This window comes from Meleagris gallopavo, chromosome 6, assembly GCF_000146605.3.
Source record: "Meleagris gallopavo isolate NT-WF06-2002-E0010 breed Aviagen turkey brand Nicholas breeding stock chromosome 6, Turkey_5.1, whole genome shotgun sequence".
NCBI classification, from domain to species: Eukaryota; Metazoa; Chordata; class Aves; order Galliformes; family Phasianidae; genus Meleagris; species Meleagris gallopavo.
Window position 1 is genome coordinate 5,230,428 of NC_015016.2, and position 26,107 is coordinate 5,256,534.

At 38.9% G+C, this 26,107-nt stretch overlaps 2 protein-coding genes across 5 annotated transcripts in view; both read left to right on the plus strand.

Moving 5' to 3' along the window:
• Positions 1–26,107, plus strand: part of LOC100543777 (sodium channel protein type 5 subunit alpha-like) — a 589,192-nt gene that overhangs the window by 259,926 nt on the left and 303,159 nt on the right. The gene's annotated exons all lie outside the window — the stretch shown is intronic.
• The window catches only part of DPP6 (dipeptidyl peptidase like 6), a 158,605-nt gene that overhangs the window by 114,241 nt on the left and 18,257 nt on the right, over positions 1–26,107 (plus strand). Inside the window, exons 12-16 of the mRNA XM_031554011.1 lie at positions 536–574; positions 6,205–6,312; positions 6,927–7,018; positions 8,504–8,551; positions 10,628–10,746. Of these exons, the coding sequence (XP_031409871.1) occupies positions 536–574; positions 6,205–6,312; positions 6,927–7,018; positions 8,504–8,551; positions 10,628–10,746 (406 nt within the window). The remainder of the gene's footprint in view (positions 1–535; positions 575–6,204; positions 6,313–6,926; positions 7,019–8,503; positions 8,552–10,627; positions 10,747–26,107) is intronic.

Below are 26,107 nucleotides of genomic sequence, written 5' to 3' on the forward strand. Positions count from 1 at the left end.
AGGGAGAAAAGCCTGCAGGTCCTTGGCCACCTGCACCTGAGGAGAAAGTGTTCCAGCCATCTCACCTGGGGACATGTCCACTGGTGCATATTTATTTAGGCAGACAGGGAATAGAAACAATGTTATTAATATACAACAAATTATGTAATTACTTGTAGTTAATTAATATCTCCAGTAGATATACTAATGTAAATGTATGCATAACTATTAGCAGATCCCATCTTTTAAACCAACAAGGATATTTCTTTAGTAGAAATATCTGTAGTAGAGAGGAGAGATAGATATGCAGTGGAGCTTATCTGTCTCTATGCTTTAGATATGCTATGCATAGAGCATAGTACAGAGTCTTTTCTTAAAATCTTGGTTTCAACCTTTGTTTGCTGCTAACAAATTCTATTTCTTTGGGGAATAATGTGACTTGTGCATTTTTATTCTTCTGCACAACTTTTCAGATTCAGTCCAACTACGCTTTGTGCTGATAAGCAACATGTAATACATGCCAGGAATGTTCTTTAATGATCTTGCTTTGTTTTAGAAACATGAAGATGAAAGTGAAGGTTGGCTGCACAGACAGGTAATAGTGATCTTCTCTTTGTGGTTAAACTTTTGGCAAGTTTTTTTTTCTTTTTTTCTTGTCCTACCAAGGGAAAAACTGATTTCCAGAAATAAGGAAGATAAGATGCCATGGTTTGTGTTATATAAAACAGTTCCCCGTTAATAAGAAAGCCTCATGTGCTTCAGCTATCACCTTCTCTAGTGTGCACAGAGTTCTCAGCCTAGGATTTACTGGGGTTTAAGAGGCAAAAAGCTGATGTTAATGGTAATTCACCCATTCATGGAGCAACCTCAGAGGTAGTCCTTCAAATCCTGCTTTGAGACTGACAGTTTTTTGAAGCACTGTGGTGGTTGTTTACTGGTCTTGTAGACTGGAAAGAAGTCTACGGCTGAAAACAGCATTTAATTAAAAGAGCCTATGTCCCTTTCCAATCAAAATCATGCAGATAGGATTTTAAGTCATTTAAGCTAAATTTGACAAAATTATCTGTTACTCTGCAGCTGTTAAAAGAAATGTAAAAAAGGTAATAAATTGAATTAAATTGTCTGTAGGGCAGCTGAAACACTGCTGGTTTACATGAATCCCAAAATGAGGAAAAACTGTGTGGTTGAGTGTAATATCCTGTTTTAACTCCCATCCATTTCACATAATTCTTCTGATGCTCTCCCTTTTGTCTCATGCTACTGCTTTGTATAGCGATAGGTGCTGCCATCCTTCAAATCAAATAACACTAAGATGAAAGTAAATCCCTATTAATTCACTAGGTATGTACATATATAGTGAATTTAAAACCACAAAAGATTTTTTATTAATGGAATTTTTCTTGTTTTTTCAATTTTTTTTTAACACCTGCTTATAGATTTATATACTGTAGATTTTCAGCATGTAAATCTCTAGATCATTTATAACACTTCCCCAGCAGGTAATTTATGAAGGGATCTCAGATTTGATTAAGCTATTATTTAGGGAGACGCTGCTGATACAAACTCAGCCACAACAAAGAACTGTTTTCATGGAATATGTGAGTGCCAGACAGGGAGGAACATGTCACATAAAGAACTTGCACTGTGTTTTCGGATTTAAAGTATATCCCATTTTTGTAGCGGCTTGCTCAAAGTGTTGAAGAACCTATAGAAACAACAATGCATCAGTTCACAGCAAGAGCAGTGTTTTTCTCTGTTCCAGTGTCTGTCTTCCAGCATCGGTCTATGTCTGATCCAGATTAAAATTGATTTTACAGAGGAAATAGATTTTGTGCTCCAAGCATTTCAAGTAATCTTTTGCTGTACTCAGGTGTAGAATGAAAATGCTGCCAAAGTATTCTTTGTGTTTACACCACCTGTGTTAGCTTAAATAGATAACAAAATGTTCAAAGACAAGTCATGAGAAAAATAAATTGACCGTATTTTGTATCTTTTTTAATTAAAAGAAAAAAGTATTTCAAAGAGTTATTTTATTTTATAAATCCGAGAAGAATTTTAATCCTTTCCTTACTATTAACAGGGTCCTCCATTCTCCTGAAACCCAGAGCAGTGTATTAGAAGAACTTGTGCTTTACACTGCTATGCTTCTTTAGTCATTTACCTATTAAACATACAAGCATTAATAGATGGTGTTTTGTCCTGAATAACTATTAAAAGAATTGCCAGTTTCTAACCAACCTGTTCCAAGGAATTAGTTTGTATTACTGCTAACATCATATACCTAGTCTGAGGTCAGAAAAGTATGTTTATTGTAACCAATTGAGTACAGCATTTCATTACTGAACGAAGATAACTCTAGTATCTATGAGTGCTTTTGATATTTTTCTTCAAAAGCTTTTTAAGAGTCTGAAGAAATACAGAGCTTTTTCACCTATATTTCTGACAAGAAAACGACTTAAAATCCAGTTTTAGCTGAGCATATGATTACTAAAATAATTGCATTTTCTGTATTTACTTTTTACTCTATGGCACATTAGTCTAAAAAATTGAAAAGTTATTTTCATGCCATGGGTGTCGGAGTATGAGAATAATGTGAAAATGTCAAATCTTTAAGAAGAAGATGAATCACACATTCGGCAGTCTCTGAAGGAGACCAGAAGCGTGACTCAGCTCAGAAAGAAGAGTCCTTGGTTGATATATTTCAATATACATTTGGGCAAGGATGCAATTCGGTACTGTAGTCAGCAGGTTCTGCCAGCAGTGTGGGCATATAGTCAATGGACCTTGAGCATGATTCAGCCCAACCTGAAGAGGACATCAGTGTGTTCCATTGGCCAGACCATCTGAGAATTAACCCAAACATAAATCAGAGAATATAGATGTTTGCATCATTCCTTAAAATACTGCTTCGCAGTACTCCAGGCACATTCTTTAAAAACTATACAGTAACTTTACCTTTTACTTTAAGTTCACCTTCCTAGATCTTCCTAGAATAGAGACAAACTTCACAGTTGGCTGGGGGAGAGAAAAACAGTGAAATAACAGAAGATTCTAAAAACGGGCACGAGCAAATCTCCAAGGGTAATGTAGTTGACTTTTTGTCAGCTGTCTGAAATGCTGGGACTTTTGACTTAGGGCACATAACTCATGAATTTGATTTGAATTTTTTTTTTCTTTTCACTGTAACTGTTTGGTAACTCCGTGACACTTTATAATCTAAATATGGAAGGTCATGGTAAATGGTCCCGTGTCCCATTATGGGCTTCAGAGTGTGAATGAATTTTATTCAAACCCCAAAACTTTGGAGAGCTCTCTCCAACACAGGCTAATAGCAATATTGTTTTCATTGTGTGGCTAAAAAACAGGATTAATTACTCAAAGTGCAATGAGAAATACACACAGTCTTCTATAAAACGTCTGTAACTCCTCATCAAATGATATGGCCAAGATTATCAAACCTTTTTAATGAAAAAGAATGGGTACAAGTTCACCAAAGATACCTAGATATTTTGGAAGATTTTGCTGCTTTTATTTATATACCTTCAAGTTCTCTGCTGAGTGTAAAAACCTAACTGACCTTCTTTCATACCTTTGCTTAGATATACAAATTCTCTGAAACAATTACAGCTGTAAAAAGTTTTGTTTGTGTTTTTGTAAAGAAGCCATTTCCAGGTAGCAATTATGATGGCCATATAAAGACAAGGAGACAGCAAAGGAGAATTTTCTATAGCACCTGACACAGATAAACTTTACTGGCATTTAAATTGGATTATTTATTTAATTGTGAAATTGTGCTGAATAAATTTAATTATAAATCAGGGTGCAGTTCCAACTTTACACAAAGCTGTGGGTCAATGATGTCAATGGAACCAGGAGATTGCCACAAAATAGTTTATAGACATATCACATCCAAAAGTGCCTGCATGAGCTGGCTGGCCTCCCCTGAAAACAGCTCCTTTTGGCTCTGTTTGCCTCTGCAGTCCTCCTGTCCCCCTAGTGTTTCAGGTCACCTCTGTTTAAAAAGACATGCTCTGTCACAAGGTAGAGATGTAGAAAATCTCACAACATTTTTCTTTTACAGCTCCCTTGTTTTAATTCCAACAGCACGGTAGCCCAGTAATGATTCTCTTGCACCCAGTTAATAGGCAGAATGAAATGAGGTTCTTTAAAATAAAAGCAGAGCTCATAGAAGCTTATAAGCAAGACTGACTTTCACCCTGCAAAAAGCTTTTTGTGAAGCCACCCCATAAGTGACCTGATGTTACAAAGGCAGGCAAAGGTGCATCATTAAGACAAAGTAGGAGACTTCTGAGAAAGGGAAAAGCAATCAGTGGAGCGATTGCAGAGGGCTGGGCTATTCGGATTAACTGCTTTCCTTTTAAAAAATTGAAGGCAAACCAGAAAAACTTCTCAAAGAAGTATTATTCACAAAATCAGTAACACAGAGCAGACCATAACTTAAGCAGAATTTCAGAAAGTCTCTCCAAAAGCACATTAAGCACTGTACTCTGGAGGAGCAGGAAGCAGAGAGCATATTGCACAAAGAAGCACAGATGGACCAGCTGGGAAATGCTTCCTGCAGAACTGCAGTGTGGTGGTGGTTGACCCACACAAATCATATCAGCTGCAGCACAAAGCAAGCTCCCTTCCTGATAGCCCCCAGTTTGCCATCCAGGATAAGTCACCATCTCTGTCATAACCTTAAACAAAGCCTGATGAAGTGATGAAGTCTAAGCAAACCTTGGATGAATCTGTACAAAGCCTGCTCTCACTGGCAAAAACATGTTGCTGGAATATATAATGCAGGAGGCACAGATAAAGAAAGATGGGGTGAAATTTCTGGCATGTACCTCTGTTCCGGTGGAACAGTAGATTTGCCCATGTTGTTTTTCAAGGAGTTTTCTGTCGTTCAAGACATTTGGAAATAATGTTGTTTCATATTCAAGTTTCAGTACAATGTCAAAAACAAATGATACCATTATTTCATTCAATGAGCTGTAAATGGGAATATTTTAAAATATAATGAAATCCTTAGCGGGAGAAAATAAGAAAAGCAAGCAATTTGAACACCAAGCACGGTGTTGTTAAAACCAAGAAATAGTGGAAGCTAATTAATCAGTGAAGAGATGGTAGCAAATTAATACACAGTAAGAGCTTTATGAGAAATAAAAAACAGTTATTTTTGCCATATGTATTTGCACTAGTTGTAAGTATACCTGTGCAGTGAAGTTCTGGTTCAGTATAGAGCCAAAGCAGAAAGCAGAGGTTTGTTAAACATTGGAACCAGAAAAGGCTCAACATTAACATCCATGTTGCCACAAAGGAGCCACAAAGATGGGTCAGTGCAGGCAGGGCTCAACTGGTCCCCAGGAAAGGTTCAGCAGAGGTTCAGCTCATGTGTAAGTCCCATCTATTTAACATGCAAAGGAGCTTCAGCCAGCCCATTCCCTTCACACACAGCTACTGTGCCACACCATTATGGGCCATCCTTCTGCCCTCCTTTGTAACCTGCTGTTTAACCATCTCTTGCACCAGAGATGTCCCGTGCGCCTTGGAGTTCCTCTACAAAAAGGAAAACAAAGACTCTTGCAGGAACTGCTCACTTGCCAAATGTGTGGTTTGAGTTCCTCGCACTGAGTCACTTCTATCTCAGGTTGAATGTTCCAGTCACCCAATAAAAGTCACTCACCACCTTCACCTGGGGAGCTCTGTGTCAAAGGCAGTTTGGCAAGAATATCCTTCCCCTCATAAATACTTCAGTGAAATAAATAATTGTAAGTGAGCAGGAAAAGGTGACAGCTGCTGTAGTAAGCTGTTAGTTGTGTTTCCTCAAAGACAGGAAAAGATCAGTTCTTCCAGCAGAGTAAACAAAGTTTGACATACTTGTGCCAACAAGCTTCACATCACTGCTGAAGGCCTGATGCCAGCTGCCGCGAGCAGTCAGCTGTATGTATGCACTTTTGGCTGTGCAAATGGGAGTTGACTTTACGCCCAACGGCCCTTCCTTCCTGCTCAGCTCCCCATCTTCCCCCAGCTGGAAGGTGTCAGCTTCCCAAGACCACAGACACAGTAATTTTCAAAATGTTCTTCAGTTTTCAGTGGGTCTTCCGCTTGCCTCGGGTTGCTGTTAAAGGGCACTCTTGCTTCACTCTAAATTAATCTCACAGGGTTCTGCAGCATAGCTCAATTTAGTGGTAACATAATCCTTAATTTTGCCATTTGCAGAATGAAGAGCCGATTTTTTCCAAGGACGGTCGGAAGTTTTTCTTTGTGAGAGCCCATCCCCAGGGAGGACGTGGGAAGTTCTACCATGTTGCCATGTCATCATCACAGGTGAATGGCTCGCTGCTGCTGCCTTGTGTGCACCTGCAGCAGAAAGCAGTAAAAGTAGTATCTGTGCTCAGACCAGAGAGACCAGGTGGTGCAAGGGTAGAATGTTGGACTTGTGCATAAAGGAAAGTATTCAGTGATTGTCCATAGAATAATAGCAATTTCTGACTAAAATACTTAGGATAAAAAAGTTTACCAACTTTCTCTTTTCAAACACTATCATTGCTTTGCTTTGCTTTGTTTTATTTTGTTTTTTAATGCCTTCTTAGTGTAAATAAGTAAATCCCTGCACTGCCATAAAGGATTAATCTGAAGCTTGTGGACACGCCGGATTAGAGGAAAGGATATGAAGCAGTTCTATACTGAATTTATCCTGTTATCTCTAGAAGAGTTATAGTTAAGATGATTTTGACTCTGTTATTTATTTCCATAACTGTCTATTCTCAGAAATATGGGAATGGGGGGGGAGCTGGTGGAAATTACAGTTGCTTGGTAACTCTGAACAGGTAACAGAGTCTAAAGACCTCCCTTCATCAGAACAGAAACATAAAGAGAAGCTTTGCTTAGATAGCTTCTTTTAAGAATAAAGACATTGAATTTTCTTTTATTTCTGGCAGCCCAACAGCAGCAGCGATAACTTGGAGTCTATCACATCTGGCGATTGGGATGTGACAAAGATATTGGCCTATGATGAAAAGAGGCATAAAATGTAAGTAAATATTGGTGTGACAATTCAGTCATCCCCTGCTTAGCACTGGGCCGTTGGCTTAGTTACAGTGAAGTGCATGCGTCTGAAATGTCTGAGCACAGGAGATGGAGATAAGACAGCAGCCTCTGTTTGTCTCTGCTTTGGTTTAATCTCCTGCACCGTTGCATGGAGTTTGTCTTAGATTTATTTTCTCTGTCCAATTCAAACCTTTCTTTCTGTGGCTATCAAATGCAGGATAAATTTCTATAGAGGAATGATTTCCCCTACAGCAACTTCAGATGTTAAGCTCTGAAGGAAGGAAGAGTATTTTCATTGACCTCCTACACAATTTTAGAAAGAGTCCTTTATTGACCTTCAGATATATCAGTGTATTATAGGAATAGTGTTTAGTTAGAATACACGCTCACACACACACACACACACTCAAAAACGTTGTCATTTATGCTTGTAAAATAAATTCTGTATTATTTTCTTTTTAAAAACAGATTAGACAGACTTTCTGAAAATACGTGGAAAGAAAATATTTGGAAGCTTTTCTAGACCCAAAATGCCATATAGAATCCTTCGCATGCAAAGCCTTAGTTAGAAGATTGACTTCTTGGTTTCGTAAGGTCATTGACACATCTGACTAATGTCTCTGTAATATGATGAACTTTGAATGATCATTAGGAACACAGCATAAGGCTCCTTCAAGGTGTTGGATGCACTCTTCTAATATCTTCAATATGAAAAAATGGTCATTATGACTTGGCAGAGCGAAGTAACAAACCCGCAGCAAAGCTCTTGTTTTTTCACAGCCCACTCAAGTGGAAAATACCATGCACAACTTATGCAATCAAAATATACTTTGAGGCAAGTGCAGCTTATTGGAAAAAGATCAGCAGGGCTGAATGTCCTATCAGATGTGTTCTCCACACGGGCACTGCATTTGCTCCTGTGAATTTTCAGTATTCACATGAAGTGCATCTGGAGCATCATTCTGGACCCTGCACGTTGGCCACCAACAGCATTGGCACATTCAAGGTGAACAGAAACTGCCTCACTGCAGAACAGTGAGTTCAGTATTTAACCAGAAAAAGCCTTGACCACAATCTCAGCACAAAAATTGGGCAATGAAGCATTCTTCACTTATACTCTGTCCTTCCTGAAAGTTCAGTTCCCTTTTTCAAAGAGGATATTTCAGTGCGTTTTCCATCAGATCCCAGTTAGCTCACTGGGAAAAGAATAAAAATAAAGTAAAAACTGGTTTCAGAGAATAAGAAAATTTGCTCAAAGGTAATTTTGCACCGTAGACCTTGATGAAAAAATGGAAAGGTTGTTACCTTCATCACTTGATCCTTTTTTGATCATCAATAGTCTGAGTCCCGATCTTTGTCTTTGTATGATCAGTCAAATGACTTTGTGACTGAAGATGTTATACATGATACTTGTAAACCCCTACTAATAATTCAAATGTCTTTTCTGTTGTTGTTGCTTGTTTTAAAGCTATTTCCTCAGCACAGAAGATTTGCCAAGAAGGCGGCATTTGTACAGGTCTGTATTTGTTAACTTCACATACAGAGCATGAGTCATTACATGAGAGACTGCAGTAGAAACTGTCATTTATCTGATTGTCTTTAATGGCATCGCAGCACCTTGCAGTGTATCACTGGAACAGAGCAGCGTAATGACAGTGAGCAGAATGACAGACATCTGGAAATGTCTGAAATTTAGCAATTTTCTCATTTTCTTGAAAATTTAAAATTAGTCTGAAGATTGATAACCTGTCGTAAAACTTTCCAACAGAACTGCTTAACGCTTGAAAGATTCCAGAATTACATAAACCACATATATGAATTGTTTCTATTCTTCCAGACTGCAATTTTCATTAGAGCTTAATAGCACTTCACCTGTTCAGGAAATTGAAAAGAAAAAGCAGAATGCTGTGTTTACAGATGTTTGTGGGTTGTTTTTGTTTGTTTTTATTTTATTGCAATTCCAGATGACTTTAGTGTCCTCAAGGAACAGTGCAATGAGCAAAAGGTTAGTTTATGGACAACTATAGGTAGTATAGCAACCAAGAAGTATTGCAGAAATAGATTACAAAAGAGAAAAATTAAATTCAGATTATAACCATTTGAGAATCATTCTTTTCTTTTATTTTCTTCTTTATTTTTCTCAGTGTTTGTAATGAAGGGCAGAACTGGTGATAGCATTGTTTGATAACGGACTCTCAGTGCATTTGCCCTTTCTGACATGATTTCATACTTTTTTTTCCTCAGTGGGAAAGAGACTGGAGCAAACCATATTATCTGCAATTCAATCATGTTTTCCTAGTGTAACCTCTGTGCCTGTTCCACACTTTTCTGAGAGTAGCTCAGCTCAGTGTTCATTTTCTTAAAGAAAAAAGGTGAAGAAAAAAAAAGCCATATCAACTGTTAATTTCTAATGAAAGATGGAAAGGGTGGTCAACTGAGTCCAGGTACTGCTGCTCAAGAAGCCTCCCTAACTTCATTTCCCACATTGGTAATGAGGAAAGAGGTGCCCAAAATGTGAACGTCCTCAACCTTACATTCATTACCCAGTGAAACTGGGCCTCTCTTTAAGGATTTGATTTTCTCTGCTGGATAGTTTGATTCTCTCTCATCCTTGTCCAAAGGAGTCAGCTCAGAAGCATCCTTGGCCTATGTCCGTTAACTGATCTCCACTGGAGATAAGGCAGCTTGTATCAAATGACAATCTGGTTTTGTTGGGGGTTTTTTGTTTCCTTTTTTGGATCTGATTTAATAGATTCTAAGCAGAATGATCTGAAAGCCAGAAACATGATCTCAGCCTAAACAAGATCCCCAGAGCTTCTCAGTTGAGTCTTTGGTGACCCTAAACAAGTTGTCAGCTTCATCTCTTTCTACTTTGAAAAGGCAGCAAAATCATTCACCTGCCTCACAGGAATACTGGAAAGAAGCATTGTGAGGTTGTAAAATGCTGTAGCAGTACAAAATTGTATTTAATATTTACTAATGATCTGTAATTCATTCTTCAACCAACAGTAGGCTCCACAAAATCTTTCTGAGCATATGCACGGCCACATTACCTTCAACAAAAACAGACTCTGTAAAGCAGTGGGTTTTTTTTCTACTTGGACATTATAACAACAATTATTTAAATTCCTGAAAATACCTTCAGTCCCAAAGGCAGCTGCTAGCAAATCAAACCAGTGAGGCAACCAGTAAGAAACTTCAAGAAAGCAGTTCCAGGTCTTTATTGCCTGCTATAAAATGAGTTGGTGTAAAAACACTGCTCCTTTTTTTTTCATGCTTTCATTGGCTAAATTATAGCTTCCTCTTGTGGAATTGCTACTGTGATTTTATTTTAAAAACTACACGATCCTGCATACCCACCTGACCTTGCAAAGATAGACATCATTATCCATTTATACACTGTCCATTCAAGCAAAAAAAAAGCCATTACTGCTATTTAAACTCAGCCAAATGGAAATGCTTTGTCTCTTGCTAATGTTGGGCACATTATATTTATGTTCTTGCTCTATAGTAAAGTGAGATTCAAATAATGTTGCTTCCAGATAACATTTGCTCAGTGACCTTCACAGAATTATATTAACTTTTTTTCCAGTGCAAGCACAAATGGAAACTTCAACAGGCAGTGTCTGTCTTGTGATCTGATTGAAAACTGTACCTATTTCAGTGCATCTTTCAGTCACAACCTGGAATACTTCCTACTGACATGTGAAGGTACGTGGGAATTGGTTTTGTGGTTGTTGTGCCTAAGGATAGGATTTAGACATGGATATCTTCAGATATCCAGTGTACCTGTGGGTAGTTTTGAAAGACTGGCCATGAGTACCTGAATGACTTCACTTTTGAAAGTTTACTCTTAATACTTTTTCTTTTACGTGTTTTGTTTTGCTGTTGTTTTTAAATGATAAGGCAGATGTGTGCAACCTATTTCTGTGCACATCTTCCTACTGAAGTCAGAGGTAAGTCCCTTTAGCCTGTCCAAGCATCCTTAAGTTAAAATAAGACAGGAGGAGATAAAACACTGGAAAATTTGTGAAGGAGAAACCGAAGAGGTGGGGTCAACCATGGGCAACTGAGAACAAGTTCCTGACACCTTAACTCTAATACGCGCTTTACACCAAAAAATATAGATGGACTGTATTTTGTGAGACGTTTACAGGTAGAGTAAAAAGCACTTGGTGATACAGTGTAATGAAGTAGCATTGTTGGTACAGTGGCCTAATTAACCTAACGGACCACATCTGCAAGTCTGTGAATCTATAGGCATGGCAGCCATATGTGGAGAAATGCCATTTCCCACTAAATATTCAGTGCTGCAGTGAATGTTATTATGGTTATGAAGTTTATCTCTTGACAACAAAAGACCTGTATATTTTTCTTCTTGTTTTTATTTCAGGAAAATTGCCAGTAGCTCCTAGGAACAGTGTCCATTTCCTTTCACCAAAATAATTGTTTTGTTGTAATTAAAAGCACTTGTGAATAACAGTATTAAGTTTCTAAAGGGTCTTATCAACAGCTGTGGGGGATGTGTTCGTATTGCATTATATCTCATTTACGAAAGCCCTGCAGTGATACCTAAAGATATTAATGAGTTTTATTGGTATGTACATTAATCCAGGTACGCAAGGTAATGTTCTTCCATAATGAACTGTGGGATGGATCCTCAGCTGCTGCAAGCAGTACCTCCATTGTCAGGTTATTAGAGTTAGATCTGTTTACATCTGCTGAATGTATTTTGTGTGAATGTTAATTATACAAGTCTAAATTGTCAAACTCTCAGTGCAATGCCAATACAGCATGGTTTGTACTGTGGGGCTACGTCAGTGTCTCCATTCAGATAACTTTGCAAAATACACTTATGCAAGAAAACAGAGATCCTGAAAGTTTACATTTTCAATGATTTTATAAAAGTACCAGTCCATTAAATTTGGTGAAGTCATTACTTCTTACATATCTGGGAGTGCAAGGTTTGTCAATTTCTTACTTTCAAGCAGTTTACAGGAGTCTTTCTTCTTAACACATTTCATTCAAGATCAGTTCAACATCAGGTATCTGCTACGTGCATATCCACAGCAAAGTTAACCAGCTTTAGTACCTGTCATAGCTCATGTGAGTGTAGTGGAAATGCTAACTCAGGGCTTCAAGCAGTAATTAAGCACCTGGTGAGAAGGCAGGGCCAACCCAGAGGAGCTCAGCTGCATGCAATGCAGCTGAGTGACCAGAAGGGGTGGAGCCACGATTCACCCTTTCCCAGACCTCATTGAAAGATTGACAGTGGAGGCAAGGGTATTTTGCTGGACATCCCTGTCTATCTGAGGCCTCTCAAGGGTAAGCAGCTTTTTTTCTTTGTTTCTGTGTGCAGCTGCATTTGGGCTTGTCCTCACTTGCTGCAACCTGGGAATTTGTTACCCTGCTGCTATTGCTGTGGTTTCCATCACGTTACGGTGGGTCTGGTGAGGGAAACCATTGCTTTTGTCTGAAAAGCAGACTTAACGAAAATAACTATCCCATATTTTTACTCTGACCAGGAAATCAAATTTGTTTCAGATGTTTCATAGGCAAATATTTATATTAAATTTTCCCTGTCTTGAAAACAATTCATGGGCTGATTTAGAGATTTAACCTCCCCCATACTTCATACCTTGCTTTAATAACTCACTTTGTTCAGTGAGTGATCTTCAGTTGAAAACTTGAAGGCATTTAGCAATGCAGAAACAACTGTGGGTTACATTAAACTCTTTAAAATAGCTTTTTAAGAATTGATTAATCAGCATGTTTATAAGATATTCTATGATGCTTAAATGGAGGGCACTGGAAACTAAACTAAAGGACAAGAAAAGTCTGGCACTGGTAGTGTGATCCCAAAGGTCAGGAATTCTACTCACTGCTTCAGTATCATAGATGCAGCATGTAATTTTCTTATTTTTGCTGTCCAACAGTGCTATCTGGCACAGGCTGAAATGGGAAAAGTATGCCATAATGGAAGGTAACCTCTCTTCCAGGAAAACAGTGTAATGCTTACTGTCAGTAGGCAACCCCTGTTGCAATCATTCAGTCCCAGAAGGCTAGTTACCTTGTTTTTCATCTAATCTTATATGCTCATGATTGAATTACTGTAGTAGGACCTAAGAAAACATGATGCTTTGCAGACTGCTCTTAGATTATCTCCTCTAGACACTGTCAAAAAAGCAATGTGTGCTGGAGCAAGGTCACTCCTACTGTCCTTTTCATCATAAAATATGGGCTTGTCTTTCTCTCTCCTCTTGTAAACTAGCACAGCCTTTGTCAGTGAGTCTCTGAAATAAAGGAGGAAAATCTGCATGGAAGTGTTTTGGCACTTTATACTTAAATTTCATTGAGGATGAGGTTTTCTTTTCTGGAATATGATGTAAAATTCAATTATGTAGAGAAAAGGTAAGAATTCTCAAGTTTCAGCTGTGGAAAGCAATGTATTCCTGTTTATTTGGTGAGGTTTGTGCATATAAAGTACAAAGCTGAATGACGGATAGCCAGTAATGCACTTAAACCCATTTTTTTGGTGATAACTCTTTCTCCTTAGCAGGAATAAAGCTTTACCAAGACTATCACTGTAATCAGCTCTGCATTGTTTTAGTGTTTCCATTTTAAATTCGTGCTCCTCATGTTCAGTGACTCCTTCCCTCACGCTCCACCACTATTAATACTTCAGTGTTAATACTACATTCATGGGGGAAGAAAGGATGTGCAGCCACTTTTGTTGCAGGCTACTTTGTACCCTAACACTCTGTGGAGCAGTTTTGGTTCCAGTGTGTTCATTCTTCTGTTTGAAGAATGAGTCTGTTTGAAGCCATTGAGATTTTGGCTTCAACACACAGAACTAACAATGGTTTTTCTGGATCCTGGAGTTCAAGTCCCTGCTACTGCATGCAGGCAGTTGTATCCTCACTGTAATTAGAGAGTCATGAGGTTCCCAATGAGGGGTTAATGCCTGCTAGCTTTGAGACAAAAGGAACGGTGAGGAAGATCCCTGACAACACATGCATACATTACTGCAATTAATGCCACTTAATGTGTGATGAAAATGATAGGGGTGTGTGTTGTTCATGGGATACCTACCAGCCTGCTAATTAAGGTTCTCCATAATCATGCCTTTTCAGGAAGAGAATAATCATTTTTAGGGATGAAACAAAGAAAATTAGTAGTTACACAGAATGGAGAGGACTATAGCAAGGACTGAGGGGAAACTATTCATGCGTGGCATGGCATGGTCTGGTGATACACAGGTGCCTTTGCCACTGTGCTGTGTATCATCTTTTCATTTTATTGACAAATTTGGGAAAAATCAACTATCAGTTTGAAAAGAAATAACAGTGTATCTAAGAACAGAGAGCACTATTTCTTCCTACGCATCTTGCGTCCCTTCTGTTTTTCCAGAAATAGTATGAGTGCTGTGATTCAAGACACTTCGGCATTGCTGTAGTCTGTTGAGCTCTTTGAAGATTCTCTCTGCTGGAACCTGTGTTTGCCTGGTAGTCTTTACTGCCAGTGTTGTGCAGGTCAACTAGTGCTGAAGCTGTTTCTCTCTTTGAAGAAAGGAAAATAGGCTCTCCTAGTAATATTCTAGTATTAACCACCTCCTTTGAAGGCCCTCTCTAGCAGTATCAGTAGTGTGGCTTAGATTCTGTAATCAGTAATCACAGGTAGCAGGAGTGAAATCATTTCTACCTTTCTGAGCTGGCAATTTTGCAGCTGTAGACCAAAATGAAGTGTTGTACCTGAACTGTGCATGATAATGTGTCCAAAGGACAAATTTGCCCAAGGGATTTATCAGAGGATAGATCTGCTTTTTCCAGGCATGTCTAAAACCATGCTGTGGAACCATTTTACTAATATAGATTTTTTCTGCCCTCTCATGTGGTTGCAAGACAAGCTACTGCCCACGTAGATGGCACAAGTTTGAAATGTTATACTTCTGGAAGATTCCACGCACACAAAGTTTTTGTGTAGGTGGGACTAAGTTTAAAAAGGAGATTAAATTCAATCACTGATTTACAGTGAAGAGTTCTTCAACAGAATGCATCAGCTTGGTATTTACACTTGTCAGGGCCAAGATTCAGAAGTGGACAAATCCTTGATCTGTGCAATGCTGAATCCAGTTATTGACTGCTAATTAGCACCTCTTCTGCATTCATGGAATCATAGGATGACTTAGATTGGAATGGACATTAAAGATCATCTTGTTCCAATTCCCCTGCCGTTGGCTGTTTGCCCCCCACCAGATCAGGCTGACCGGAGCCCCATCCAACCTGGCCTTGAGTACCTCCAGCATTTAGGCTTCCACAGCTTCTCTGAGCAATCTGTTCTGGTGCCTCATTATTCTTTTAATATTGTCATTTTTTACTAAAACCCAGCACTTCTGGGAGAACAACTTGTAAAGGAGCCTGGAGGAGGTCAGAAAAATGGGAAAACTTGTGTGCTGCATAGCCGAGGGCTGTGCAGTATGAGATAAGCTCAGCCAGCTGAAATGCCAGTATCTAGCACCATCACCACTGGCATAGTTCAGTCCACGGATTTTAAGAAATAATTTTAAACTTGTGAGCAAATATATAATACTAAAAACAACATACAGAATTTTATATCTTCTTAGATCCCATGACCGCGTAAAGACTTTGGTTTTTTGAAGATGTGTGTTTTGGAAAACCTCCTATTATTTTCTTCTGTTATGGGATTACCAGTTGATTTAGCCAGGCCTGAATCTATCCCAAAGAAAAGCTAAATTAAACTGATAAAGCTCTTCGATTTATTGATGAGTTCCATGGTAACAAAATAACATTTTATTTTCCCCATCTTCTTATCAATGTAAGCAGTTTAATCTGCACTTTTGTAATACCTCAGTTTATAATGCTGAGGTTTTTGGAATGCATTTGGCTTGAAAGCCTCATAAAATCTTGGATATATGATTTTTAATCATGGGTATCTTCACAAAAAATACTAGTTTTAGCAAACAACTCCTCTTTCCGGAATATTCATCACAAAAACACAGATACTTCTACTGCGAGGGACTTGCTTTCTGAATAAAGGTGTCTGAATTCTTTTTGCATTGGTAAAGAAGATTGTGATATTTATCTTTCATCGTGAGTCATGAATCAAATCAGATTTTGCTTCACTTACTCCATTTATATTAGAGGCCATGAGATCAGTGCAGAGACATTATTGGCAGTACTGTATATATTTATGTCACTTTGAACATGAAAAGCTTAATATTTAATGTCTCAAGATAATTGTATATTGAGATTTCTCAAATACAGGGAGGAAGAAATATAAATATTATCATTGGTAAAATAAATGCAGCAGTCACAGTTGTATTTAAATTATGGAAAGACGCACAAAGTCCCTTTGTAACCTTCCCCCATAAGAACATTTTCATGCTTTTACCAAACGGGGAGCAGAGGTACAGCAAGAATTAGTGGTTTGCCTTTGACCGTATCTCAAGTCGAGTATCACAACCCTCATTTCCTTTCTCGTGTTGCAAGGCAGCGCTCCTAGGGAAAGCACCATTGGCTACTGGAACAGATTAGAAGTAGGTCTAGCTCCACAGCCAGTGTTCTTCAGTGGGAGGTGCATAATTACTCTCTGCAGGATTTTTCCAATAACATATTCATCAGGGATGTGTCTGCCCAGTCTCCACAATAAGCAGTTGGTTCATGCCTTCAGGCAGGAGGATAATGAGCCTTTTTCTACATCTTTCTTAATTCCTTCATTTAATCAGACCTTTTAACCTGTGTTGTATGGGCCAGACCCACCATCACTTGAAATTAGTGGAAAAACAGGAGATGAGGATGCTTTATAGTAATTATGGTCAAGCAGATGACAAGAGAACTATACATCAGCATGAAAAGTCTACCGTTCTACAGAGCAAGTTCATAAAGCAGTGTTTTATCTACAAAAACGAGCCATGTTGCAATGTGTTGCCTTGCATATCACATAGAAATGTGACCTATTGTACTCTCATCAATAATGTTTATTAAATCATACCCGAGTGAAGAGTTAACAAGGTGTGGTTGCACACTTTCGCAGTTAGTTCACAGCCCTATGCAGTTTCATCTCAACAGCAATTTAATAACTGGTCTGTAATTACATCACAGGCCTTAATAAGCAAGAACCCAGCCCTCCCAGGTGCTGAATGCTCTTAATCCCACAGTGATGGCAGAGGATGCTGCATGCTGCAGAGAAACCCCTTCACGCGTTGTAGCAAGAGCAGCAGCCTTTGCCACCTCATCACTCAGTGCCTTTGGAGACAGGCATGGTATTCAGTGATTTCTTCTTTTGAGAGAAGGACACAAAACTCATATTTAACCTCCCCAGATAACCAACGTTAAATGTGCAGAGCAAAAATGCCTCCATTCATTGCTTGTTTAAACTTAGTTATGTGGCAAGCCTGCTGCTTGGCAAAATCTGTGAAGTGTGTGGGTTGACTGTCAACCAGTAATGTCATAAAACTGCTCATCATGGTAATGATAAAGCATCTCTGAAGCACTGTTCGCTGAAATTCAAGTAAAAGCTTTCTAAGTGCTGTTGATCCTGCTAAGGAGGCCAGCACTTGGCATTTCAAGTGACCTTTGGCAAGAATTGTAATAACTGATGTCATTGAGGCAGTCTAAAGAGACTTAATTAGATGCTGCAATAACTACTAATGCTGATACAGGACTTCTATTAACAGAGTTTAGAGCTTATGGATAAAGAAACACATTTGGGTTTAAACAAATACAAAAGGTTGATGCTTGGGTTTTACTAATGGAGTGTGAACCAACTGGCAGCACGCTTCAGTACAGCCATCTTCTGACAGCCAATTTTAGAAGCAGTAACTCCCAGGCTCTGAGGGAGATGGTTCTCACCTGCATCCCCAACTGATCATGTGCCCCAACTTGTCTTGCTGTGAAATGCAATGACCCTTTATAAGCGCGCTGTAGTAATTTTTATCAGTAAGTCATAGAGAACCATAACACTTTCTGTCCACCAAGTCTGGAAGAGAAAATCAATGCTGCTCCCGAAAGAGGCTTCTCCATCCTCTATCCATGTTTGGGGCTTTTCCCACCTGTATCACAAGCAGGTGCATTCCAAGCTGGGTCCATGGTCCGAACTGAATGAAAACTTCATATTAATTCAGTTGATGTATGTATATTTATTTTTATGCTGGAATCAGCTCTGGAAGCTGTTACACTGTTTTGTTAGATGGCTGCACAAGCACTGTGGGTGGGAAATGCTGGAATTGCCTTACCTGCATGTCATGGAGTGGCTGATTTTCTGGATCATTTGAGATGTTGTTGGCTTGCTCTGGAGTGTTTGATTAGGGGTGGAGAGCCCATGTTAGATGGCACTGTTAGGAGGAGTGGAACATAGTTAAATTTTTCTGGGTATGACCCAATGGCACAAGTGTGGGTTTCCCACACAGCAATCATTCAGTGAGCACACTGGCCATGCCTGTGAGGCAGTCCTGGCTGCTGCTCACATATTGTGTCACTGGGTGACTGTTATCTGCTGTGACCAGAGTGGTTTCCCATGCAGTGATGATTACAGTGATGCTTGACTTTTTGTATACCCAGTAGCAGGAGGTTGTAATTAGTGCTTCAAGGCAAAATGTGACCTCTTGGAACTTTTCCTGAGGGTTATGAAGCCTAAATTAGTTTCTGCTCTTTGAAAGCATGCACAGACTTAATCTGCGGGCCCTATTTATATTATAATTACTATATAATTCTCATTTGCATTCACTTGACTCCCTTTCTCACTTAGCAGCTAAGGTTGGCTCTGGTGTCTCAGTGCCTTTGTGCATAGGACAGGGGTCAGGATTCCCAGGGGTGAGGCACAGCGGGGGATTCTCTCCTTCTCTTGAATGCTTGTACGGTATTAACATAGTAGGCTGGCACGAAAAATCTCTTCTACACAAATAGGAGCTATCATAAGAGGTTTTAGTCTGGGAAAAGAGAGGATACTATTAGCAGTTTAAAGAACTTCTTTTCTGTTGGCTCTTTACAACCTAGATATTAGTCTGAGATTAATTACAATGGTATCTTTTCTGGATGTTCCCATCATCTTACATCTTCCTTTTAGTAGACCGTTCATTTATGTGTTGAATCATAGAGTCACAGAATGTTTGTGTTGGAAGGGACCATTAAGATCATGTAGTTCCAACCCCACTGCTACAGGCTGGGAATATGATATAATATTGTATTGCTAAACATCTTTGAAGCTGTGTACTCATTGACAAGGAGCAGGTGGAAAGAAATATGCATGAACATTTAACAAAAAATGAACAGGCAACATCTGTAATTTCATTGCATGGAAAAAAAAAAAAAAAGGGGAGTGAAACTCCTATGCCCTTTTAAATCACTTCATTCTGCAAAGCATTACCTTTTTTTTTTTTGCTTTTTTGCTTTGATCCTGTTTAGATGTTGACTCTCATTGGTAAGCGTGAGCTGTCTGATGTTGTCCAGAAGCAGGTGGTCTAACACCCGCTTACAGCCAGGGTTCCTGTCATTTGGTCATTCTGTACAATACAATTTTTTATTTGAATTCCACTCATAGGAGATAAATGTCCATGACAAGAGGCTTCCACTGATGCTGGGAATAATGGAGCTTCACAAATCAGGCAGTGGCCTCCTGCATGCTGAAACCAGGGTGCGTCACTTCCAGCTATATGAGCGACCCTGGTTGAACTCATTACTCTGTAGTGGATTGTACAGATGTTACCGTCCTGCAAGATTTAAAGCTTCCTTTAAGGAAAACTGCTTCTTTCACCTCGCTGGCCAGCTGGATCAGCTGTAGGGTTTATTGCTGCTTTTGTCTCCTGTTTGCATGATACTTAGGGCTTTATTAATGTAGTCAGTACGTTTGAGGATATATTAAAATTTGAGAACACACAGGAGGAAAGCTTAATAATGGGACAATGAGAAGCAGTGTTGTTTTTGTTCTTGTAAAGTGTTAATATCAAATATTAACTATTACTTAACTACCTAGGAAGCCATTATGTATGCAAGAAAAAAATTAATTATAAGAAGGATAAATTAAAGTTATCTAAATCACATTATACAATATTAAAAATATACAAATAAAATATGAAGTGAGGTTTGTGGATTGTAAGCAGTGCTAGGAATATATTTTCTCTCATGATGCAATTGTGAGGAGATACCTTTTTCCCTTGGAAATATCAGCGTCTCTATTAGAGCAGCTGGGAGGACTGACAGGGACTGCGAAGCTCTTCCTGCCCTTCCACTGCTCTGCCAGGGATGCAGCTCTGGGAGATGTGGTGAGGACATGGTTGCACAATCTCTCCGTTGTGATAGTACTGCTATTTGTATACTTGTTAATCACAGAACCGCAAGATCATGGGAAAATTCAGATTAGAAAGCACCTGAGGAGATCTCTGGTCCAATCTCCTGTTCAAAGCAGTGTTAGAACAGAAGCCAGAACTGTATGCTCAGGGCTTTACCCAGTTTGATCTTGGAAGCTTCCAAAGATATAGATTGCACAGCCCTCCTGGGCAGCCTGAGATATCCAGAGGCTTTCTAAGGTGGACAGGTAATAGAGACAGTATTCCTCTACATAAGTTATTTCTCTTCAGATTGGCATATGCTAATCCTATAAAAAAACTTAAATATATTTAAAGCATAGTGACAATACTTTTATCTCTTCTCAAAGACTGGAGAAAATCTGAATTTGAATTGATGGATGTCACATTAATGAGGGATTAAATTAGAAATGTCAGGATATAGAGCAGAAACTGGAGAAAAGAAAGTAAGTTGGGTATGAAGATTTCTCTGTTCAGACCCATATCTATGACTGAAGATCTGAACTGTTATCCTGGGCCAAAGCACTGGTGCCTTTGGACAAGACAGTGATCCCTATGTGAGCTGGAGTGGTTCTGTTTGGCATTTCCATCTCCAAGTACACATTCATGGTGCGTTATGAGGTTCAGGGAGTCGGCAAGCAAATTTTCTAAGCACAGTTCATTTTTTATATCTGATTATTAGTCACTACAATGGGTAAATGTATCTGCAACATTTATTGAACATCATAGATTTCCCTTATTAAGCCTTGGCACCATCCACGTGTCTTTTGAAAAACTTGATCACCATCTCATGAAAGGAAAGGCATGTTTTCACTTATCCCCCAGGATGTGATGCCTCATTGGACGATATTAATTAAGAAGGAGAGGGTGAGGATTAGTTTAAGAATTGTGAGGAAAGGTTAAGGATTGCCTAAATGAAATAAGGCAGTAGATTAAGATACAGAGAAATATAAGGCTAATTGGAGATCAGCAGCAGGGTTCATTAGGAGCTGGTCTTGGGAATGACCTTACTGAGATTTTTCCATGACAGCCTGGGAACCCAAAGCTGGACTCAGCTAATGGAATTAGACTACAAAGCTGATAAGCATCATCAGAAGGCAGAAAGAAATACTGGAGGAGTTGGCTGTCTTACAGAACTAGAAAGGAGAAATTGATAGTACAAAAAGCAAGATTAAGCACGTGATGACTGAGGGCAAGAATTTGTTTTGAGTGCTTGAAGCTTTAAGAGTGGGTGGGTGCCTGGCCATGCAGTGCTCATCACTGAATGTCTTCAAAGCACCTACCAGCTGTGGCCATGGAAAAGGCAGATGAACTTTTTGAATGAATCAAGCAAAAATTTTTCCAAAGAACCAAGCAACTGGCAATTCTGCTGTATAAAGACTGGTTAAGACATCCTCTACAGCAGGGAGTAGAGTCCTGGTCATTTGTGTTTAGGAAGGGTGAACTGAAAGTGAAATGCTCTTGCATTAAAGGATAAGAGGAAAAGAGAATTTGTACTACAAAAGGGAGCTAAAATAATCTACTCTATCCAATGGAATGAGGACATTAGGGAGACGTGACTGTTACGACTGCAGAGGGAATACTTGTGATTAGTAGAAAACAGCTTTTGGGCACAAAACCACAGAGGTGTAAACTGGAGTGACAGCCAACAGAGCCTGAAGTTAGAGGACAGCTTCTTTTGGAAGAGTGAAGTACTAGCAGCAATTACGTCAAAGAAAATATAGCTATATTTAGAGGGCATTTGTCAGTATTTTTATAACATGCTATTGCCTGAAGAAGCAAGGGAGAACTTTTTCAGTCCTGTATCCTTCTGTGCCCCAGCAGTCACAGGAGGGACAATGTAATGGAGCAGGTTGGATGGGTTGGTGTCAATCCCATGTGCCCTATCTGTAGGCATCGCAAAATTCCATGGAACTGACCCTGGTCCTGACCACACTTACGCACTCAAGCAACCTCTTCAAAAACTCATCAAAGCTATTTTGTGCAACATAATTAACCTCTTGTACATTTGCCCTCTAGACACAGCTAACTGAAATTATCTCAGCAGAGCCAGCTTTATTTCTGCTGTATGCAAAGCACGCATGAAATCTATCACCAGAAGTGACAGCGCAGACACCAGCGGTACCTTCCGTTTGTCCTGTTCTCCATGTTTCCTGGCAATAAGACTGTATTGATTATTTTACAAGACAAGTTACATTTGAGGAAGTAAAGATTAGATTAAAAGATGAAATGCCTTGAGGAGGGTGAATAGCAGCACAAATCTGTTTGATGTTTGCGTCAATAAGGTTGCCAAAGCAAACAGCACGAACATCTGTCTGTAGCATAAGCTGGAAAATATTGTAGATGGGAAAATATTTTAATTATAAGCAGTGGCTCAATGAATTCCCCATGTCTTTATTTATTAGGGTGATATTATCACCCCAACATATGAACTTTATGCAGCACATATAAATAATTCATGGATTAGCAAATAAAGAGATCTGGAATCTGTACACAGAGATGGCTGTTGCCAATTATCTCACTTGTGCAGAGCCAGACCCTCTCAGCTCCCATTGCTTGCAGCTGCTCTTTTAAATCATTCATCAGTGCTTAAGAGATACTCTGGTGGTGCTGGCAGAGAGTATTTGAATTTTCATTGTTTACACACTGAATTTAGCTTCTGGTCTGAAACTATCTTCCACATTGAAGCCTTTGAGAATATGAATGAAGAGAATAAGACAATTTAGACAATTCATCTTTTTTCCACTTTCTAAACAATTAAATAATTTTGATTACTTTTTTTTTTTGCAATTTTACATAATTTTTTTTATAATTACTACTTTGTTTTGATAATATAGCTATTTGGACCATGAAAATATCAGGAATAGTTTGGAATATTCTCTTTAAAGTATTGCAGAACAAATGTCAGTTGAATGCTTTATTCAAAGTTGTAAGATTTTCAGTTTTTATTCTGAAAATCTAGCTGATTACCTAAATATGTACAGAGTTGCTTCCTTCTGATAGTGTTCAAGCAGAACTCTCTTGAAAATAATAGCGAGAACTGCTTAAAAATTGATGATGAGCCATAGGCAATGCTTTTTCTTGCCAAATTACTGAGGCACAGACTTTCTGTGCACTTTCAGAAAGCAGTAGTACCTCCGTGATGATACATTTGCCCTTGTCATTACAGCGATATGGCTTAATTTACTTCAAGCATAGATAATGATAGTAACATTTTTTTTCTAGCACAGATAATGACAAAAGTCAAAATCTTTATGACAGAGCTAAATTTTTAGCTGAAAAAAATTGTAAATTCCTGTAACTAGAGCCTTGTGCAGCATTATTAGGCAGTAGGATGTGCCAGGCTCAGGTCCCATCCAGATCTGGAAGGGCTGAGCAGTGAGGAGTGGTGGGGCAGGGGTGGCCTTGTGCCACTGCTGTCAGCTCTCAGCAAGTAAATTAGGTTTCACTCGCACAGCTGCAAATGACAGTGGCTGGCATTTAGCAGATGGCATGTGTAATGGGACTGTCACACCATTACAGGTTTTAAAAATGAAGTATGGAAGGCAGCTAAGGAGCATACACTTTCTAATTTCGAGAGTTTGTTTCCTTCCCTGTTGGGCAGTATGCACTCAGTATGCACGTGTTGTAAGACTCGGTGTACACGTATGAGAAGGCACAGTATGGCACGTAACTTGGATGTTGTAGTTTAAAAATTGGCATTAAAATGGGTAGTTTACACCAATCCCTACAGACAAAAAAAAAGGGGGAGTGATTTCTCTTCTTAATGACTTTCAAACTATTCACAAGCAAAAGGTATTGAATAGCTGGAATGTCATCATTGGCAATATTTTGTACTGAGACTAATCTTTCACAATCCTGCATTCTGTACTTTTCTGTCTTTATCATTTTTCCTCATTCGTTGTCAAGGATAAATAGAGCAACTCAGAAGACTGCTTTTTCAAGGAAATTAATGCATAGTTTAAGATGTTTTCTTTGATATTGACTCAGACTGAGTATCTTTGTATGAGACTTCACTTTAAAATATTTATTTGGGAAGATGGTAGTGAGGTAGTGAGAGATAACTAAACACAACGTATAATACATGGGTTTTGTAAACTGCATATCGACTTTTTTCTTAGTTTCTGATCGCTTTCACAGTGCTAACATGGGGAAAAGAAAGGAAAAATATATTGGAAAATAAAATGATGATATGTGTTATGTTTCTGTCTCTTTCTTGTTTTTAGGCATTTTTCTGTTAAATAAAGGACTGCTGTATCTTTGATTGAAATAATTTGGGAGGAATTCTTTTATTTTCATTGATGATTTTATCATGCCCATGATGAATTCTTTATTAGGTTTGTTGCACTTCCAACAGGCTGGAAATGCAGTAAAAAAGCAGGGCAGATTAGATATAAATACGGTCAGCATGTCAATGTGTATCAGTAGTAGGAAGGTAAATTCAGCTAAATCTCAGTGAGTAAAGCAGTATTTTTCTCTGTGATTTATACTGACTTGGCTGCATTTTAAGAAGATGGTGCAGATAAAAGAATGTGATTGTTAGAGAAGACATTTCTCAATGGCTAGGAAACCAATGTCAGACCTGCTGCATCAGTCAGCTTAACAGTAAATAAAATTTGGTCTGTCTCTTTTCTGTATAGGTAAGGTCTACATTAAACACTTCTGAAGCCATATTTCACTCAATGGGATATAGTTACGGGCAGCATTAGGAAAACCATTGGCCTTAAACCACTCTGAAGCCCTTCTTCCTGTCAGCAACTTATATCACTTGCCAAACTGGTATGGGTGGCTCACGTTAACCCACTTTTGTTGCCATTTACAGAGTTTTGGGACACACTCTCATACTGCGAGAGGTTTCTGTTGGCAAGAAGTACCCAAGTGGCTGGTGCACATGAACAGCGATCATGGTTTGTAGGCTGAAGGACTCAAGGCGTGTTAAAGAGGTCTGAATCCCAAAGAGTATAAATTTTATCAATCCCAAAGAGGCTTAATTTTGAAAACTCTTAATTTTGAAGTGTAAAAGGGGCCTATCTTTTTTAATTAAAAAAAAGTCCAGTCCAACTGCAGGTTCCCCAGAACATAAAAGAGTCAAAGTCCCAAGAAAGTAGGAACCAGCATTTCTAACAACATTCCCTCCAAGAGTCTTCTTAGAGCCAGCTTCAATTTCTGCTGTCCCTACACAGACAGGGCTGAGCAGCTCAGCTTTGCTGCATCTCGATGGGAAAGGAAAAAAGAGACAAGACTAACTAGACTACTAACTACTAAGACTAACTAACTTGGAGGTCTTTGAGGGTCTTCTTTCTTCTGGAGCAGTATTGTCAATCCCCTTAGAAAAGTTGTAAGCAAGTATGGTATAACCAAAGAGTGGCTGTGCTGGATCAGAACAAAGTTCCTTTTGGTCCTGTCTCCAAAAGCAGCAGGGAGATGATACTTGAAAAGAAAAAGGAGGGTAAGAAGCTGGGAAGCTACAATGAACCCAATTCCAGTGACCATCTCATTTTTCTATCAGTCAGCCCCTTAGTGACTTTCTGAACTAGAAGATGAACCCAGACCACTGTGCTACATCATCCTACAGCATCCTAAAATCTGTCACATGCTGTGACAGTGAGTTCTTTTCTTCACTCGTGTGCATTATGTAGTAATGCTAATCCTTTTTTTTATAACACTGATTTCAGTACCCAAATGCAGCATTTTCAGACAGCATGTGGTTTTTTTTTCCCAGTGTGAAATAAACCTGGTGTTTAATTCTTA